The sequence below is a fragment of the Aythya ferina genome (assembly GCF_964211825.1).
Source record: "Aythya ferina genome assembly, chromosome: 1".
Classification (NCBI taxonomy): Eukaryota; Metazoa; Chordata; class Aves; order Anseriformes; family Anatidae; genus Aythya; species Aythya ferina.
Genome location: NC_140296.1, coordinates 43,291,262 through 43,311,216, shown reverse-complemented (window position 1 = coordinate 43,311,216; position 19,955 = coordinate 43,291,262). Strand labels below are relative to the sequence as shown.

Genomic DNA, 19,955 nt, shown 5'->3' with positions numbered 1-19,955 from the left:
AGTCATGTTGACCCATGAGTACCATAAATAGCATAATAGTTGACAATTAAGTGCTTTTCAATTTTCATAAGCTACCTATCTATTAAGGAACTTTTTTTTTGTTAAGAAATTAAAAATAATAATAATAAAAAAAGGTTAAGAAATCGATAGCAGTAACATATCAGAAATAATCACTCTATATTTTAAACAAATAATATATTCTGATATGATATATGAATGATATATTTTTAAGCCATTGCATTTTAGTTTAGGAAAATATTTATTTCCATATACTCTTTTTGTGCAAGGTCACAACAGTACTAGCCTAGTACTGTTAAAAAACAGTACTAAAAAACTGTTAAAACTAGTACTAGTACTAGTTTTGAGATCATCTAGCCCAATGATGTTCTTTCTCCCTCTTTGTACAGTGGAAAATGCAAGATTCAGTGTGTGAATTTAAACCTGTTCACAATGGAAATGCTTTTCCTTATTGTCTTTCATGGATCCTTTAGGAAAAAATTGAACTAAATAGGTAAATTGGTTCAAATCTTTCTATTTCCTGTCTCTCTCTTTTTTTTTTTTTTTTTTTTTTTAATTATTTCTTCTTCCTTAATTTTTACAGGGTTCTATGTCATACTGAAAGTACACGTGGAGGGCAAATGACTGGCATACTTTGTACTATTTATGTACCAAGGATTTGGCCGCTTTGGCCTTCCTGCCAGATCTGAAAGACTGAAGACAAGACTCAAAGACATCTCTTCCCCAGGAGGATTTGTTTGAGAACAGCCGGACTAGTTCTTTTACCAGACTAAGCTAATAGTTACAGGGAAGTACTGTAAAAAACATCTCATGCCATTCACAACCTTTCAAGCTTATTGAACTCAGCATGAACTTAGGGATAGCTTTTCAAGAACCAGTTATGGCATTTCTTGTCATTGTTGTACACAATTGCTTCTGCAAGGACTACGTTCTCTTCCTAAGACTTATTTCTGTATCATGAAAGACTTACAGAGTAAACTCATTTTCCAGAGATAACTGGCTTAGACTCACAATAATAAACATATCCCTCTATGACACTATGCTGTTACTTCAGGATGTAATGAAGTTGTGATTTCAAATGTCATGCTTTTGGTGTGTAATCAATATTTCCAAGATCAACTGTATCATGTGCATTAATATTGTTCTCTAGACTGTGAAATCTTTGGAGACAGATAAGATGAAGGTAAAGCAAGAAATATGTTTTGCTTGCCAAATTTCTCCCTTTTCCTAGATTTATATCTTAAATAGTCCTATACAAAGTTTGGTTGTTTTCTCTTAAATATTCTCTTCCTTACTCTTTCATATTTGAGTGCATCAAGGCCAGCATTTTGAAATAGTACTGGTGCCTGAACTAGGACACAGTCTGCAAATTCTGGCCTAAACAAACGTTCTTTTTCTCCTGAGGCGCCGCGCATGAATTAATAACCTGAGAATTCCCTGGGTAAATACTTAGGTCTTTTTGGCAGTCAACTGGTCCCACTATTTTAATGATCAGCTCTGTTGGGATATATTTTTAACAGTCGGAGCAGATCATTTGGTAAGCTGGCTCTTTGGGCCATTTGCAAAGCTGTTCCCTCAAAAGAGGGATCATTAGTTGGGTCAGCAGCAGCCCTGGTCATGCTCAGCAATGGCTGCATCCCACAGGACTGGCACTGGGGCTGATCCATGGTCTAATGTGATGTTGAACACTTGTACATGTTCATAAAGCTAAATAAGCAAATTTTGCAGGATGTTACATTCACATACCAAAGTAAACAAACAGAAAAGCAAATTGGCAAGCAAAACCCTCTTCCTCTGGTGTACGGGTGTATTGGCACTGACTTTGCTGTAGCCTTCCACGTAGTGCAGCTGCTGCAGTTAGTCTTCAGGCTAATGCAGCTGGCTTTGTACAGTCCAAATGATGGCCTTTAAGTATGATTGTTACTTACCTTAAATTTAATAAAATTGCAATATCTGTGATTGACAGTAGAATATAACTGTTATTTTCCTTCCACAGAAGAATTCAGTTTTTAAAAAGGAAGGAAGGGGGAAAAATGGTGATAAAGCTTGTCATTACATTCCAGGATAATAAAGCAATAAAGTTATCAATTATATCCTATGCAGGCACTGGATTAGTTATTAGCTGAATATAAATTGCTGTCTGAGCGGTAGAGTCATTGGGTTTGAAGTTGAACAGATTCCTCAGAAATGCTTTCTGCATTTGAAGAATAGGCCCTTGTATATCAAAGTTCTTGTTACCATGTAGTATGATGAAGTACCTCATCTGTCTGTGAAGACCACCTGGGTGTATATTAACTGTGAGTCATTCTATTAAAATCTTGTAATGGGATTATAAACAGTCTTTTCACAGCACTGCTGTCGTTCTAAATGATGTCCATGTCAGCTAGTCATTTGGACACCTGGTCATATTCAAGTGTGCATCTGACTTTCCTCTTCTCCCTTGGAAAAGGGACTGATCCTCTGCACAGCTAGGTAAACAGCTTTTAGCCTGATCTGTTCCTGAAATGGAACATTGTAGGGATTTCGGTGCCATAATTCAAAACTGAAATCCTTAAATCTTCTATTAGACCACAAAAATTTGGAGGGATGTGATTTTTTTTTTTAAATTTATTATTTATTGTACATAATACTTTACACTTTTTAGGACCTAAAATCTTGTTTATGTGTATGTGGTGCTTTTTAAAAGCAGAACAGCTCAGACATGTCTGTGTCTAATCAGGACCAGGAAAACAGGTGATCTGTATATATCTCCTGTCAAGGGTATCTGACCTGGCAGTTGAGATACTAAACTTGTACTGCTCTGACTCAGCCTCTGGTTTAAATGCCCCCAAACCTTGTATTTTGGAGCACAGAAGTAGCAGGTAATGTTTGTGCCCTCTTTTTACGCAGAAGCATGGACCACTTAATCACTAATGATGTGGAAGACCTGGCTTCAGTTTGCAACGGTGCCTGAAGAGATTCAAGTCCGTCTCCGGTACTCACAAGGAGAACTCTATTTATGAGGCTTTTTATGGTTTACGAGGTGCAGTTACGAGGCTGTTCCGAGATGGGATCCTTCTGATGCATCCTTTTGAAACTGGTCTGATTTACAGGCTTTAAGATTTACTGGACAGGAGGGAGAGGGGGAGAATTTTGATCGGAGTTTACTTGCCAGGCTGCGGCAAGGCAAATTTTTCAAGAGTGGTGTTCTCAACAGCATTTTTCTCTTTTAACGGGAGGTGCTCAACCAGACAGATTGCTGGTGGCATCTTGATTCTCGATTTTTTTTCTTACAAAGTTCATCTGAAGAGCTTAACTCCTTCTAGAGCGTAAATAATGAGGGTATAGGCAACCTTCCCTGTCAGAATTTTCCACAATTGCTCATTTCCATAGCTGTTTCAACCTTTCTCTGGAAGACTGGCCTGCTCACAGTTGGAAATGCATGTGGTGTGCTCCCTGATCTGTGCAGGTATGGCACTTACTGAGAAGTTTGTTGCTTGGGAAGTGCACACAAGATGAGTTCCTTGTCATGGCCATGCGAGGGTCATTTGCACTATGGCTCTGCCATAGGTGCATCACAGAGGAACTGTGGCTGTCTGCTCATGTGTTGCTGTGTCAGAAACAATCCTCTGTACTGTTTGAATGCAAAAGTCTTGAAGCATTGCAGCGAACTCATGAGATACCAAGCCATTTATAAAACAGCTGCAATTTAGAGCTCTTAGTTTTCTTGTGTTAGATTTTCAAAGCTGCAACATACAATTATGTTTATTATGAAGTGAGAGATAGTCTTTCTTATTCAGCGGGAAAAAAAAATACACCACCAACAAAGCCTAAGTGTGATTTCTCCTATTTAAGTTGTAATATATTAAGAGTTGTCAGTACTAATTAGCGCTGTAAAGTAGCTTAAACACAGGACCCACGTGTCAGCAAGAGAAATAGTGTCTGTGTCTCTGGAGAAACAGAAACTTGAGTATGTCTACTCAGAGATGTATTTGTTGTGCTGATCGTTGGTGGTTTTTGTTTGTTTGTTTGTTTGTTTGTTTGTTTTGGTGAATGTGGTAACCATTGTTACAATGGTTAGTGAAAAAATAGAACAATTCAATTTTTGCTTCTTTTAAAGTTACCTCATGCACCCCTCCCAAGGTAAATAAAATGTGAGTTTTTGCATGTAGCTCATCTCCTCTTTGAGTCAGAGCAGTAAAGCAGGAAACCACATAGGAGTGAATCAACTCTTGCACCTTCAACCTCATTGCTTATTGAACAGTCATGGTGAGTCTTTTGGAACTGTTCATTTGGACCCTTCATGTAAGCATTGGCTATTAACTAGGGTGAATCCATGTGTCTGTGTATGCATATCTTTACTATGAGGGTGGTATGGCACTGGAATAGGTTGTCCAGAGAAGCTGTGGATGCCCCATACCTGGAGGTGTTCAAGGCCAGGCTGGATGGGGCTTTGAGCAACCTGGTCTGGTGGGAGGTGTCCCTGCCCATGGCAGGGGGTTGGAGCTAGATGATCTTTAAGGTCCTTTCCAGCCCAAACTATTCCATGGTTCTATAAAAGATGCAACAATAAATTCTCAGTGTCGATGTAAATATGGAGTTAAGGAGCCTCTTTCTTTGACAGTAACAATTACTTTGGTTCAAAGGTGCAGAGTGTTTTCAATGATGTGGTAAAACATCTCCATACATTGTACCAGGTGTCATGTGCTGTTGCATCTAATGTTGTTTTATTATTATTATTTTTTTTTTTTTTTTTAAGGAGATTCAGGTCAGTCAAAAACTTTTGGGAATTCACTAGCTTGTTATAATTAGTAAAGAAATAAATAAAAAAAAAAGATCAGAAAGTAAGTGATGTTTGTTCTTTGCTGAAATATTAAATCGGTCAATGTGCATTTTAAATATGATTTTTTTTTTTTAAACACTAAATACTTCCAAAGAGCTAGAAAATAAAATCAAACTTTTCATTCTGTTAAAAGATAATTGGTGGACCAAGCTAAAAGGGTTCTTCTATCCATTTCTTTCCCTTTTCCTCTGGACAAGTGGGAGAAATAGTTTGTCTTGTTGCCCCCGTCACCATGGAGAGCATGTAAGAAGTTTCCATTAAATTAAAATCTATTTCTCAAGGGGACTCAAGAGAACTGTTTTACTTGCAGTTTAGCTTCAAGTGTCTAATCTGGTACTTTATATGTATTACTTGTCAAAAAACAACGATTTTGTCTCTAACAAAATTTAATTTTAGAGAAAGTCATACATTTTGAAGTTGACGCAAACTATCAACAACTTCTCTGAAAACTGATGTTTCCTCTCTTAAAAACAATTACTCCTCCTGAACAAACTTAGAGTGATGTCATCCATGACTAATAACATGGTGATCTTATTTGTTTTGTATTACTCTGTTCTGAGAAAAACAAGTAAAATACAGTTTCTTCTGCTGTGTAGTAAAAATCACTGGGATATTATTAACAAGTAAAAAATATCTGGTTGAGTTCATTTTAGTTGAGATACATGTTATTCTTAGCGTTAAAGATCTGAAAAAATGAGAATATGAGCATGTATAGTTGCCTCAGATTTCAAGTGTGATATTTTCAAATAATAGAAGTTGTTAGACATACACAGTGTAAGCTTTGTAGTGTGGAAATTATTGTGAATAGTAATAGATTTTGTTCTATGCTATTTATCTTTAGTAACTTTAAAAATCATAAATAATAATATATGGCTTCATGGTTAGGATATGTCTAATTTTTTTTTTTTTAATGTATTATAATGTGTTAGCTCTAATGTTGTAATTCTAAACTTTTGATATTATAGTTCTGAAAAATCTCTTCAGATTCTCACCCTACATTTGCCCTTCTGTTAAGTGGAAGTAGTCTGTATTATCTCCATCTAAGAGACTTCTGAAGAGTAATCAGCTTGCAATAATCAGTAAGTGGTTAGTATCGCCATAGGTTGAAACCAAAACAGCTCAACTCCAGGTCTGTATCTGAGCGTTTGTCTGCCATTTCACATATGGTGTCAGTAGGTTGTCCATCTCATATTCCATATCCTACCTTTTTTACCCCTTGACTGTAATTTTGATCATGTAGAGTTCAAGAAACGTTTAGACAACACTCTCAAACATGTGGTCTGATATTTGGGGGGTCCTGTGTGGAGCTGGGGGTTGGACTTGATGATCCTTGTGGGTCCCTTCCAAGTCAGGATATTCTGTGATTCTGTGAATCTTTATTAAATACTCAGAAAAGGTGTACCTACAAGGTTAGGTTTTTATTACTGGTCTTCTGTAGCAGTAAGTACTGTGACATATCAGGTCAGTGAGTTGAATCCAAGTCCATTCCAGATGCATTAAAAACTAATTTTCCAAATCTACATATTTGTAGTTTATATAAGAGCACATTCAATTTTGGGGGAAAAGTCAAAAACAGCCATTTCCATCTTTGCTTCCCAAAAGCTGTGTTAAGGCAACATTACTAAGCCTGAAAGATTAAGCAATCTGCCTTTGGGGAACGTTAGGAATGTCTTTGCTAACTTTCTTCAGACCCTTAGTGGGCAATTACTGCAATATGCACTGCTTATCCTCATTTTTTGTGGACTAGTGTTACGGAGGGGCAATGGGTTTCGGGGATATCTGCTGGAGTGGAGGAATGATGTATCTTGGCAGCTTTGTGTCCCATGCCGGCCGCTGGCAGGGCATTTTGCTTTACTCGGCACACTTTACTTGGCCTTTTGTCCGGCCACACCAAGCTTGACCATCTCATCCCTTCTGGGTTGGGTCATGCATGCTCATCAATGATCAAGCCCTGCAGCCTTGCCAGCCAGCCCCACCACCCAGGGAGATGGGCACCTTCTCACCATCGTCTTCTTCATTTGCCTCTGAGGTGACATTAGATGACCTGGTGGCTCGTTTAAGATTTAAAATTGTGGAATCCCTTAATTCACAGCTCACCTCTCATGATCCCTTGGAGCCCTGGTCTCTTTGCTGTTCATATCCAGCCCTTCCATCCAGAACTTGATATCAGAGAGCACTGGACCCAGTCTTTGCATTTTGTCTGTCTCTGCAGAGCCTTTTCTAGACAGCGCTGTTATTCCCCTTCCTTTTCGAGGAACATGCTGGAGTTTGGCAGTTTTAGTAAATCCTTACTTAATCACTTTTTTCCTGTCTGAAGTGAAGCTTTTTTTCCTCTCTTTTCTTTTCCCTAACTACTGTAAGGATTGCTTTCAGTCAGATCTGACTATAGCTGGTACTACTTGATGTACTTTAGTAAGGAAAAGCGTATTGAAATTGATATGCAATCTCAGTTCAGAGGTCAGAAGAATAAAATCAGCATAACCTCAGAATGAAGGACAGCAAAAAGAAAAAGGATGTTCGTTTGGGAAAACAAATCCATCTGGTGAAAATTAAGATAAACAGAGATGCAGAATGAGACAGAGAAACCCAGTTGCAGGGTATGGAAGACATGTTACATGTGAGTTTGGGGCATGACACCCCCACTGCTCCTGATGCATTTCTCAGCTAGCTGAAGAATTGTTGCCACCTCCTTGTAGTTCATGGGTATATTCCTGCTACAGGGAACATGCAAGGAAGACTGACTGTGGAGGAATAACTAAAAATTAGCTGTCCCGTCTTTTATGCCTTTTTCACATCAACTGTACTTACCTGGTGCACAGAGCTCCATTATGGTGTCTGGCACTGAGTACCCAAGGAGGAGTGACTTGGATGTGTGAGATCCCTCTGGGACTGCTGAGCTCCAAGGCTGGTGGGGACATGACTTAGTGTCACCTGGAGCTTGCATCAATTTGCAGGTAGCTAACTAATTCAGGGGTTATTTGTCATAGTCCTTGTGTTGCTACTACATCTATGAATAGTCTGGGGCCAAATCTTTGCATAAAAAAAAACATAACTTCAGCAAGTTATTGGCTGCAAGTTATTCTTCAGGCTGTCATTTCTCACAACAAGTTGGTTTGTGTGCAAGCATTGAATACTTCTGTGTTGGATAGAAATAAATCTTAAAATATTGTTTGAATATTTTCACCTAGAAATGTAAATGCTGCTGAGCACTGTTTTTCAACAATGACTTTCACTAAGCCTTGCTAGTTTGTTGCACCTCTCTAGCAGCAAATCTGTTTGGGAGGTACTTGCAGATAGTTCCTGATGTATTCAATTTCATGCTAAATAGCTAGTCCATACTAACAAAACAAATTCATTAAAAATTCCCAGTGTATGTTTAGTACATTATTTTCTTATTACTTTACAGCACAAGTATTAAGGACTCAAATTTATTAACTCAAATATTCTCATTTAACTCATAGTACAATTCAATGCATAGTATTTAGATAAACTAAATGGAAAGATTCTGATTTAAAGGGGGATTAGGGAAAATAAAGAACTAATGGAAATTAAAAAGAAGAATTACTCCAAAAACCTGAGAGAAAAATTTATGAGTACTGTTAGGTGAATATGTAAAATTTTGATTATTTGGGATTTTATAAAGTGTTTTTTTTTTTTTTTAATGTGAAGAATGATTATGAATTGGGGGGAATAAGGTACTTTATATAGTATTTTACCTCTCCTTTAACCATTATTTAGGGATCTCCCATTTCTTCAGAAATTATTCTCAAATCTAAAGTGGATTAATACAAAGAATACAAATACATTGTCAGTATTCTTTATATGCTTGAAGCAAGTAATATCACAGGTAATATTACACTGCTGTTGTTGAACACGTTTGTTATGCTCTTAGTTCTCTTGAAGTATTGTGTCATAGCAATAGTCATAAATTAGTTTCTTGCAACAGATTCTTCATTTGATAGAGGATTCTAGTAACACTGCTCAAGTATAAATAACACATCTATGCTCAACATCTAGTTTTCTGAATGTGTTAATGATTTAGGGATTGAGGGGATAGGTGTTTTTTTTTTCTTTTATGAAGCATTGTGGCAGAGCTCTCAAGAGTTTGAAATACCGTGAATTTGGCATCATGTTCAAGAAATGTATTATTTTTACATTTAACTTATTAGATAGTACAGAGGCTGATGAATTTATAGGGGTATAGGAGGTGGTAATTACTGGTTCTCCTTAGGTGCCATGGGAGATACGCTTAGGTAAATCTGTACGTTTTGGGATGGGAGAGCTAAATATCAAGTAACCTTAATGCTTATTCTGTCTTCGGAAATACATTATTTAAAAATAAGTCATTTCACACTAACTGTATTTGTGTTCACTGTTAAACATGTTTAAAAATTAATGTTGTTTGTATAGGGATCTCTCTTCATTTTTAAGCACATTCTCTTGCTCCTAGTTTGAGCTGTTACAAAAGGTTTGAGCCTCTGGTACTTTTTTATTGTTGCAGTAGTTGTGGAATACCTGCACACGGAGTGCAGCAGTGCCTTAATGTTCAGGAAAAAGTTAATAGAGTGTTTTACAGCCTTGGAGCTTGAATTTTTGCTTGTCTATTTATGAATGGTTGGTTTGAATTTGGTCTCCCCAGCTCACAGTAATGCTGTTTTATTTGGGGTCTTTTTCTGTAGGGTCTGCACATCAAGCAACACTCTGCCGGCAAAGGTCACCTGCACCTTGTCACGTGTGCTGAATTTATTTTGCCTCTCCAGAATCACAAAGAGAATAGAAAATTCTATTTTAGACATTAAGGGTTGGAAATATCCACTTTGAAATCAAACATCCAAGTATTACGCTGAGATAATGATCCATTAAGTGAATCACGAGTACCTTAAAGTGGGGATCATTCAGTCTCTCCTGTTGAATTTGTTCCAATTTGTTTAATCGAGTTTTCATTGAACCCCTTTTTATTTTAACCAACCCCGGACTCAGCCCTCTGTCTCTCACGGTGCCGACTGGTGCTTTTTAGAAAAGTTTCAGTGGGAGTTGTAATAGAGTCAGACTCACCCTAACTTGGGAGTGCAGTCTCTTGGGGATGGATCTCTTTTTTGTTTCTAACACAAATTTCACCTTGACCTTGGCCAGTCATTTCCTGAAAACTGTTTCTAAACCATTTTTTAATTTAAGCTTCTAGTAAAAAGCAGAAAGATCCAGCTGTCTCGCATTTTGCTGTCTTCTTCGGCATGACCTCCTGCGTTTGTCTAATGTATCCAGACTGAGCAGTTTTGTTGGCATGGGAAAGCCTGGAGCAGCAGCCTCCATCAAAAGGGCACAAATGCCTGTGTACTTGGTGCTTTCGTATTCAGAAACAACGTTTTAAATATTTTGCTTAGTTTTAGTTTTCAGTAGCCCGTGTGTTTGCCCTTCAGATTTTGTATAGCTGCCTGTCACCACTGTCCTGGTATAGCCTCATGGGCAGATTGATAATCAAGGTAGCTGCATCTTTGAGTGAGCACAGGTGAGTCTCAGATATGTCTTCCAAGGGGTTGCAGAGTATTTCAAATACAAGTTGTTTAGTTCTTTTTTTTTTTTTTTTTTTTTTTTTTTTTCCCCAGGTTGCCACATTTCTCCCTTTTTTAGAGTGTTTTGCTTGCTTTGGTTGAAATGGAGCTTTTCAGGTGGAAGCATGAGTATTGTGAATGTAATTTCTCATGATGGGAAGGGGTTTTCAAAAACATCTCTTCCCGTAATTTTAAAGAGAGTTTACTCCTAGATTAGTAATACAAAGCAAAAAAGACCCTGAGTAAAGGATTGGGCACCTTTTGAAGTGCCCAAGCTGCTACCTACTCAAGCTAGCTGTGTGCTAGCCTTTCATACTCTGCAAGTGTCTAGTTGGGGCACAACAGGGCAAAAACACATATAGGAGGACAGGCTTCATGACAACAGCTGCAGAACTGCAAGGTCAGAGAGATGAATTTTCTACCCTTATCTACAGGAGAGATTAGGAAAATATTCCATTTTTAATTATAAAAAAGCAAGCAGCATACTAAAAATGAGCACACTGTTTTATACATCTAGTCTACCTGCATGCCTGCTTTGTGGCTTTAGCATTGCAAACACATCTTTGTGCTATGCAGAAGCAAAATTACCTCTGCTAAAGTGGGTTTTGTTATTTCAAACCTAACCTGAGTTTTATTTAACGTGAAGTGTTAAAATCTGTGACCTGCAGAATATTCCTGGTAATTTGGGTTTCACCCTCCAAGCATGACAGGCGGAGCTGCAAGCTGTTTTAGCTGGGCACGGTTCTGCACTGCCAGCCCAGCAGACCGTGTACCTGCACTGCTCAGACTCCTCCATTTGGTGCAGCTGTGGCGACGACGTGGCTAAGATAGTAGCGAGCTTTTTAGAAATGAAAAGTATGTATGATGTTCTCATCACACCCTCCTTTAGCTCTGACAAAACAAAAATGTCCTGCCTCAAATCGCTGCTGCCAGAGCAGAATGAGGTGTGGCAGCACGATGACAACTAAGCAGTATTTTTTGTGTGATGTTTGAAGAGTTAAACAGTTAGCAATTTATTTTTTCACTTCCTGTCCTCAAAGCCAGCTTATTTTATAAAATGCTAAATTTAGTCTGTTCGGTTTCCGTCATCAAGGACAGCTTTTTTGGTACGCTTTCTTACAAATTGTCTGACCTTGAGGGAATGCTGCCAGAAAGGAAGAGCAGTTTAAAAGCGGACAGCTGATTGTTGGGGGGGTTGTAAACTCTGCCGTGCAGAGCGATAAAAGTCCACAAAAGCATGAAGACTCCCTGAAGTTTAGTACCCTCTGAAGTTCATGAGTGTAAGCTGCCAGGATGAGTTGCTAAAAACGAAAAAGATTTTTGGGTTTTCACTGATTTTAACCTCTGCTGTGTGGGAAGGATGAGCTCTTCATGGCTTTCTTATGGATGGGAGACAATGCTGACATTGCAAGAAGATTGCCAGGAGTGGAGAGAGGCTGCTGCAAAATTAAGCCTACCAGAAGTTAAAAGGAGGTAGTGTTCAGGAGATTGGGAAGAAGGTGAAGTTTAACTGTGCAGGAAAGGATGTCCATCCGGCAGATAATTCAGCATCAGCCATAACTGTACCTTGCTTCTCTCGAGGTGTTGTGGCTGGTTGTGCAGCAGGCTGGTTGTTTTTTCCATGAGAGATGGGGAAACGGGCAGTAAGGAATGCTTTTTTACACAGCCAACAAATGCTTTGTGAATAGGGAGATGACGTGTTACGTGCCTGGCAGCATTCATTAGCGGCAAGCTAATGAAATGGAGCACTGCAGAGGGTACTGGTGCACAGCTTTAAAGGGCAGGCACAAAAAGCACGAGCCAAGAATGGTGACTAGAAGAGAATACGGCATTGTTTGGCAGCCTTTTTCTAGTAGGGAGCCATCCTGATCTGCCTTGGGGTTCTGTTTCAGTCCAGGTTTCAGGTGATGGTTAACAGTCCCGTTCTGCAGGCACAAGGATGTGGTGGCTCTGTTGCAGGGAGAATCATCTCCCAGTTCACCTCCGAGGCCCAGCTGCAGCAAGGTCTGAAGCTGTTCCCCTCCCTCACACCAGAGGGAAGGAGCAGTGAGACAAGAGAAGCCACATGGAGCCACATGTCCCCGTGTCGTACCGCTGTGGGCTGGGCTGGTGTCCAGGGCAGCCCACGGGGTTACAGGGACCTCAGGCTGAACCCTTTCTGACCCACCAAATGCCCTGGAGGCTGCCAAACCTTCAGCAACAGAGTTCAGACCCCTAAAACCAGAACAAAGTTTGGAAAAAAAACAACACAGGCATTTCTGGGAGATGACAGGGGAAAATAGGTTTCTGACCCCCACATCAGCATCAGCCAAGCCCACAGCACCAGAAGAAGCCCAGATCAGTAGATAAGAGTAGAAAGGCAGGAGTACAGAGGGGACAAACTATAACACTCTTGTTTTTAATCCAGTTGACTTTATGAGCTGAAAAAATGGCTGAGGGTATACCTCTGAATATGCTAGCAATAGTGCTGTGAGCCTCTGAATTAGAAAAGATGTGGTTCCATTAAATAAAACCAACAGCCGCACTCACTGTGTAAGGAAATGAGCAGTTAAATCTCAGATAATAATGTTCTTAGAAGATGTTAAGAAGTAAAGTGCTGAGTATTCAGCTATCCCTTTTGGCTTAGTTTCCACTTCTAGTCATGTAGCTCCTAATGCTGGAATAGTCATCGTCATTGGAAAAAGTCTTGTTTTGTTATGCCATGCATGTCCAGTAAATAAAGATAATTTAATATTCAGAGTTTTGATTCAGATACAATTTAAATAGAGCTTTGGCAGCTTAGGTTAAAATCCTGAGATCTTGGCGAAACACCTGCACTATGTGTGGGTCACTGCTGAGGAGCAAGTTGGTGGAGTAGACACCTCTGTTGACCACCACCAGTACAAAACAAAACTAATTTGTTTACAATTTTTGTCTTAAGCATAAGGATGTACAAGCAGTTGATGGTATCCTGGAGGCTTTTGTAATGTTGACTGAAGTCAGAGAGAGCCTGAATTTATGAAAGCAAAGACATTCTTAATCCAAGTGTTTTGGCAGGGAAAGGAGGACATCGGAGTGCAAACCAGTTTTCATCTTCCTTAGAGAAATTCATGGAGGGATTGTAAGTTTTTCAAGTTTAGTCTCACTACTGAAGGCTGGAATAGTAAAAGTACCTGTACTACCATATTATGTGGTGACTGCAGTCATGTACAAAGGACCGATCGAGAAACTGATTGGAAAGAGTGTACATACTGAAGGGCAAATGCAATATAGGGATTGTGTGAAGCAAAATTAAGTATATACAAGAGTAAATATATAAGGGCTGTTAAAAGAGAACATGATTTGCACAGTAAGTAGACTGTTGCTTCAGTATACTTTTTTTTTTCTTTTTTTTTTTTTTTCTTCTTGTCCCAAAAGACTAGGTGTAATTACTTCAGTAAAACAAAGACCTGTTCTTAGAACAAGTGCAGAAAATTCACTTAGAACTTGTTCTTAGAACAAGTGAAGACCTGTTCTTAGAACAAGCGAAGAAAAATCTACCCCTGGATGCTGCTGTAGCCTATCTTTGCCCAGCCCCATGCACAAGGAAATGTGCATGAGAGACACACGGGGATCCTGTGTCTCTCTTGTACATGGACTGATCCCATCTACCCTGTTTCTCTCAAGCTGGTAAGATAAAAGATGATGCTTTCAGTCATATGAAGCTTTTGGTGTACAGGGTGTCCCTTTCCACCTTGCCTTTGCTCTACCCCCAGTCTCTCTGTCAAGCAGAACCAATCTGTTTGCCTATTGCATATATAAAACTTCTGTCAACTCTTGTCAGGATTTGTAAAACAATCTACTTGTGCTATGGACGTGTATAGTTTTGTTTTTATCATTGCATTAATGCAGAGTCTCATTGCTGGTGATAACCAGGATAAGGTGTTTAAGGGCAAGTTGTAAGCAGTCATCACTGAGCAATTACAGACCTTTTTGCCTTGTTGAAGAAGAGATTTTTGTAACCTGGTCACTCATACTTGTTACAGGCTTTGAAAAGTGATCTGTTCTTTACTCTGTGTTCTTAACACTATAAGAGGATTTTTGCTTTTGTTACTTGTGTTACAGGAGAACAGCAGGGTCTAGCAACCAGATGAATTGGGGTCCCTTTGTTTTAAGGTGATTTGTATATGAATAGAGCAAGAGACTCACTGTTCCAGAAATGTTCTTGCTTTCAAATGGGGGGAAATGTCAGGTCCAATAACATATCTAAATCAGACGAATATATGGGATCTACTAAACATCTCATCTTTCAGCATGCTGGGGATAATATCCACTTAGGCTGTTGTTCTTACAATTTTTAATGTTAGTGTTTCTATTTTCCTTTTGCAATAGAACTCCATTCTGTGATGAGATTTGGCTCTGACTCAAAACCAAGAGGATTCTCAATGAAAATATTTAACATAGTTAATTATAAAAATCCCAAAGCAAATTCATAGCTTGCTTGATTGTAAGCCTACTTAGCGTAGACTAACTAAAATGTTTGTGGCTTTAAATGTTTCTGACAATATGTTGATTTTTTTTTTTTATAAATACTATTATCTTGAGAATGAGAGAATGCATTTAGAGCTGTTTAGGTACCACAAAAAGATAATTTATTAGATCTGTGTATGGAAGAATTGTTTTGGGTCAAGGTTTGAAGTAGCTTGGCAAATGTTTTTTGTCTAGGTTGGGTTCTGTACTACAGTAGGTAGTGAAGTGTGTGTGCCTGTGGCACTGAGCCCACAGAGCGTCAGTGCTGCAGTGCAGTGCCATGGAAATATTTAGCTGAGGAGCTGAGAGCTGTGCTTTGTCTTACTACCAGGTTATCGATGGGCACGTCCTTCCTTGCTCTTCCCATTGAAAATTGCTTGAAAAACATTTTTTAGGAGTAGTTATTAATGATGTACTGTCAAAAAGGAAAGATATATCAAATGGGCTTCTCCAGGGATCTATCTTTGCCTTACTATTATTATTCAAAAATTCTATTAACCACTTTGACGATAGAAATAAGGAATAAAACTATAAAAATAGCAGATGACACCAGTCTAGAATAAATTTGCTTTGAAAGAGTTGGCCTTAAGCACCATGCTATTTTTCAAATTCAGGAAACTTGTACTTAATTAGTAAATAAAATAAATAAAAAACATAAAATGTAGCATTGATGAAGGATATCTAACATGCTAATTCAGTATAAGGAATTGTTGCAGCCATTGTTACCTTTAAGAGGGTAAGCATACAAGCGTGGGGCTGTCTGCTGACCTGCAAGTTCGCTATCTGTAACAGTAGAGAATGCAGAAAGTCAAACGCTGAACTGAAGTGCTTGATGCATTTAGTGTAAGGTGCAACCTTCTGAAATGAGGTGTAGACAAAATTAAAAATTGCTGCAGAGAGCAAACAAGTGCTAAGGCTTGTTCTTTTAAAGGTCACTTATGACAGAAAGATGAAGCAATGTCTGCTTAGACTAGAAAAAGGTAGACAAGCAGGAGGACATTACAATCTTCAAACATTTGGAAAGTTGCTTGAAAAACATTGGTGACCATGTCCATTGGGGATGACACAATGGTGTAGAGGTGTACTTAAGGAGGAAATATTCTGTCAATATAAATAGTGGCTACTTGTGGAGGTTTAAAAATTTTTGCAGCCAAACAGTTTGATAATACTTCAAAGAAGCAGAGTGATTTCGAACAGTTAATCCTGACACCTTCTAAGAAATGGGAATATAAATTTTTCTTTATAATCTGTTCAAACTAAACAGGTGTGTGCTTTGTATCATGATTTGTCCTTTAAATTACAAGCTGACGCAAGAAAGAGGAACAAATCCTGTGGTTTTCAGGACCAACTTGTCTGATAAGCGTGTGTTAGCAATTGTGTGTTCACATCACCTTTAGCCACATATGTAACTAAAAATATGTCCTTTGTCTTTCCGCAACAGTCTCCAAACGTCCACAACTACCCAGATATGGAAGCTGTACCCTTGTTACTTAACAACATGAAGGCAGATCCCCCGGAGGATTCATTATCTACAGACCATTTCCAAACACAGACTGAACCAGTGGACTTATCAATAAACAAAGCCAGATCGTCCCCTACAGCAGCCTCATCTTCACCAGTTTCCATGACAGCATCAGCCTCCTCCCCTTCTTCTACTTCTACTTCTTCTTCTTCTTCTAGTCGACCAGCTTCATCGCCCACGGTAATAACGTCAGTATCCTCAGCAGCATCTGTTCCATCAGTATTAACTCCAGGTCCTCTTGTGGCCTCTGCATCTGGTGTTGGAGGCCAGCAGTTTTTGCACATTATCCATCCAGTTCCACCTTCAAGCCCCATGAACTTGCAGTCCAACAAAATGAGTCATGTGCACCGTATACCCGTGGTGGTACAGTCGGTACCTGTTGTCTATACAGCTGTGAGATCACCTGGGAATATGAACAACACTATAGTAGTACCACTGTTGGAGGACGGGAGAAGCCATGTCAAAGGTAAGGTGGAACTGGTTCTGTGCGTCTGTGGCATCTCTAAAACTATTCTTCTAGGAGGAAAACATAACAACCTTATAAAGCTGTTAGTTTACAAACTTGCTATGTCATATGCTGGAAGGACATAAAACTTTTGTTACTGGGGACGAACCTCTAAAAGCCGTATCATAGGTGCTCTTTAAAATAAATACAAAAAAAAAGGGTTGAGGTCAGCAGTGGTGATAAGTGCTCAGGCAACTCATGTCAAGTATTGAAATCGATCCTCCCTCATAGATGGACATGGAAAACTCACCAGGTGATACAGTTCTAAAAAAAAAAAAAAAAAGGGACAGAGAGAGATTTGAGAGATTTGGCAGGGAAAAGACAGTCAGAGAGGTTGTTTCCATGCAAGAGAAAGCACTTGTTGTGCTCTAGGAACACGAGAAGGAAAGGCTTTTGGAACAAAGAATGGTAGCAGCTGCAGAGAAGTAGGTTTTATTAGGCTCAAGGAGTGGCAGTGCAATATTTTGAATTAGGTTGCCTCTTCCAGATTAAACAGCAAAAGGGAAGGAAACCACACAGAGTGTATATGTTGGGAATGATTTTTGCAGACACAGGACATAAGAGGCTCATGGAGGTGTGAAGGGAGGAGGAAAGCACATGCCAGGACAGATACACTCCTTGGAGAGGAGTCCAAAGAACACAAAAAGGGGAGCTGGAGAGCAAGAAAAAATGAGAAAGCAACAGTTACCAAGGCAGCAAAAATTGTTAGAGATGGTGACATGGTGGGTGGAGGAAGAAAAGAGAAAACAGATGTGCTCGGATGCTTTGGAAAGCGTAACTCTGTAGAGAAGGCATTAGAGATAGGGATGGGAACATGATGTAGGGAATGAGGGAGACTCATTTCAAGGTTCATTGTTTATGGGTGAATAAAATATGATCAATTCTCCCCTGAAATGAGGTATTGCATGAGGTGGAATGGGAGGGTACTGACAGATAACCTTATGTTAGGGCTTATGACGCTATGGGGCATTTAGTAATACATCTTATAACATCTCTTGAGTACCTAATTGCATAACGAAAAAATCTCTACAACTGCAAGACCTTTCTTCTTCAACTCTCCTGTCTATTTTTGATGCACTGATGACTGTGTATTACTGTATGGTGATGGATCATTCCACAGTGATGCATCATACTGTTGTTTAGTAGTATCTCGTTGTCCATCAGTCTTTGGTTCTCCTCCCATTCCCTCAGTTCCCAAGTATGGGATGTGTCCTTTTGACAGGCATAGACCATAGGAAACAAGCACACAGCAGATCTGTGTTTTTTTAAGCCTCAAAATTGCAGCTTAAGAAATCTTAGTACACTTCATACTATGATGTAGTTTTAGGACCTTGTGGCATTTTGTCAAAAAGTGATAAATGAAAGCAGAATGTTTCACTGTATTGTTTTTTTAAAAAAAAAAAAGTTAAATTTTAGTCTGTATTTTGGTTTTGGAGCTTTAAGCAGCACCTGACCTTGAGCTCATCCGGAATTTCTCCCATTTGTTTTTTTTCCAAAGGTGCTAGTTGGCTCTGGTAATAGTCTCCTCCATGTGAAGCACCTCCTGATCTTGTAAAACTGGAAATTCACTACCCTGGCTTTGTCAACCAAATTCCAGAATTTAATGTGCTATAGGGATTTCAGCCCACAAGCTCTAGGCCTCCTGAGCTGCCCTGACAATCTCTCCTTTGTATGATTATTGGCAGAGATCATTAACCAGCCCTGCAGCACCTATTAATGTATAGCTAAAGAAAAAGAAGGGATTAAGCTTTCTTTTATTTTTATTTTTTTCTCATCAGTTTTACTCATTTTGCTATCACTAATTCTTTTTATATAAATGTTCAGGTTAATTTGAAAAAATACAATAGAAGAATAATGGGCAGCAATCTACTCTAGGTAGTCATCTTTTGTCATCTTTTGCTGAAGTGTGATTTTCTTTCTTCTTTTTTAATGTAAAACAGTATAAATGTAACAGTGATGTTGCATAGATTAACTGAGGAAACAAATTTCATGTATGCACAGACTAACTTCCATTCAGTAGTCAGCTTTTGTGCTGGAAACAAGAAATAAATATACACAGATGCTAACACATCATCTTGGATGAATTGAATTGGTAGCTAATCCTCTACCATCCGATGGGGAAATGCAGATTTAGAAACATGTGAAGTCACTGCTGTCAACTTTCACATGAACATTGATCATTTTCAGAACCAAAAAAATGCACACACTGAAATAAAGTCAATCCACGGATAGAGAACATTTGTCTCATAATCCCTGTATTGTTGCTGCTTTGGGTCTAAATCAGAGACAATGGTGATGATACAGACTTGTGATTGGGAAGAGCTTGAATTTGTATTTTACATTACCCTATATCTAAGCCCTTTTCACCTGAATGAGATTTCCTGAGCAGATAGCATTTTTCAATGCTAAAATTACATGATTTACACAATTACATGAGACCAAATTTAAGATCTCTCCTATTTTTCTAGTCACGGGTACTTAGGAAAAAATGCAAGAAATGGGATATATAGATAAGTATTTTTCATTGTTATTCCCTTCCGGATCCCAGTTTTACTTTTCTTGTGGTGAATTTTGCTTTTCCTCCCAGGTTTAACTAGAACCTTTTCATTTTTAGTTTTATTGCAAAAACTTCCCAAGCTACCACCTTCTTTTAATCCAGCCTCCAGATGTTTTGCTCGGATGTCTTTCTGCTTCCCCTAATCCTTCACAGGAACCATAAAGTCCATCCTCCTCTCCAACAAAACTGTCCTTCCAACAGCTGCTTTCTAGGGAGTTGAAGCAAAAACATCTTTCTTCATGTTCTGTTTGAATTCTCTCTTCCGTTCAGCACAAGAAATCTGTCTCCTCCTCTATCTTCCTCTCTTTTCACCTCCTTGTTTTTTTTTTTTTTTTTTTTTTTTTTTTTTTAACTTTACTGGCCTTTCCAGACTATCCTTTAAGCATTAGTTTCAGCAGCTCTGCTTCATCTCTCCCTCCTTATCTGTTAATATTTCTATCCCATACTGTCATCTTTTCTATTGCTTTTCTATTGCTATGCTTCCTTAAATCATT

At 38.8% G+C, this 19,955-nt stretch overlaps 1 protein-coding gene across 13 annotated transcripts in view; it reads left to right on the top strand.

The window, feature by feature from the left end:
* Positions 1-19,955, top strand: part of KLF12 (KLF transcription factor 12) — a 251,856-nt gene that overhangs the window by 137,581 nt on the left and 94,320 nt on the right. For all 13 annotated transcript variants that reach the window (XM_084535441.1, XM_084535438.1, XM_084535436.1 and 10 more), the window contains one exon: positions 16,319-16,865. In XM_084535441.1, the coding sequence (XP_084391567.1) occupies positions 16,319-16,865 (547 nt within the window). The remainder of the gene's footprint in view (positions 1-16,318; positions 16,866-19,955) is intronic.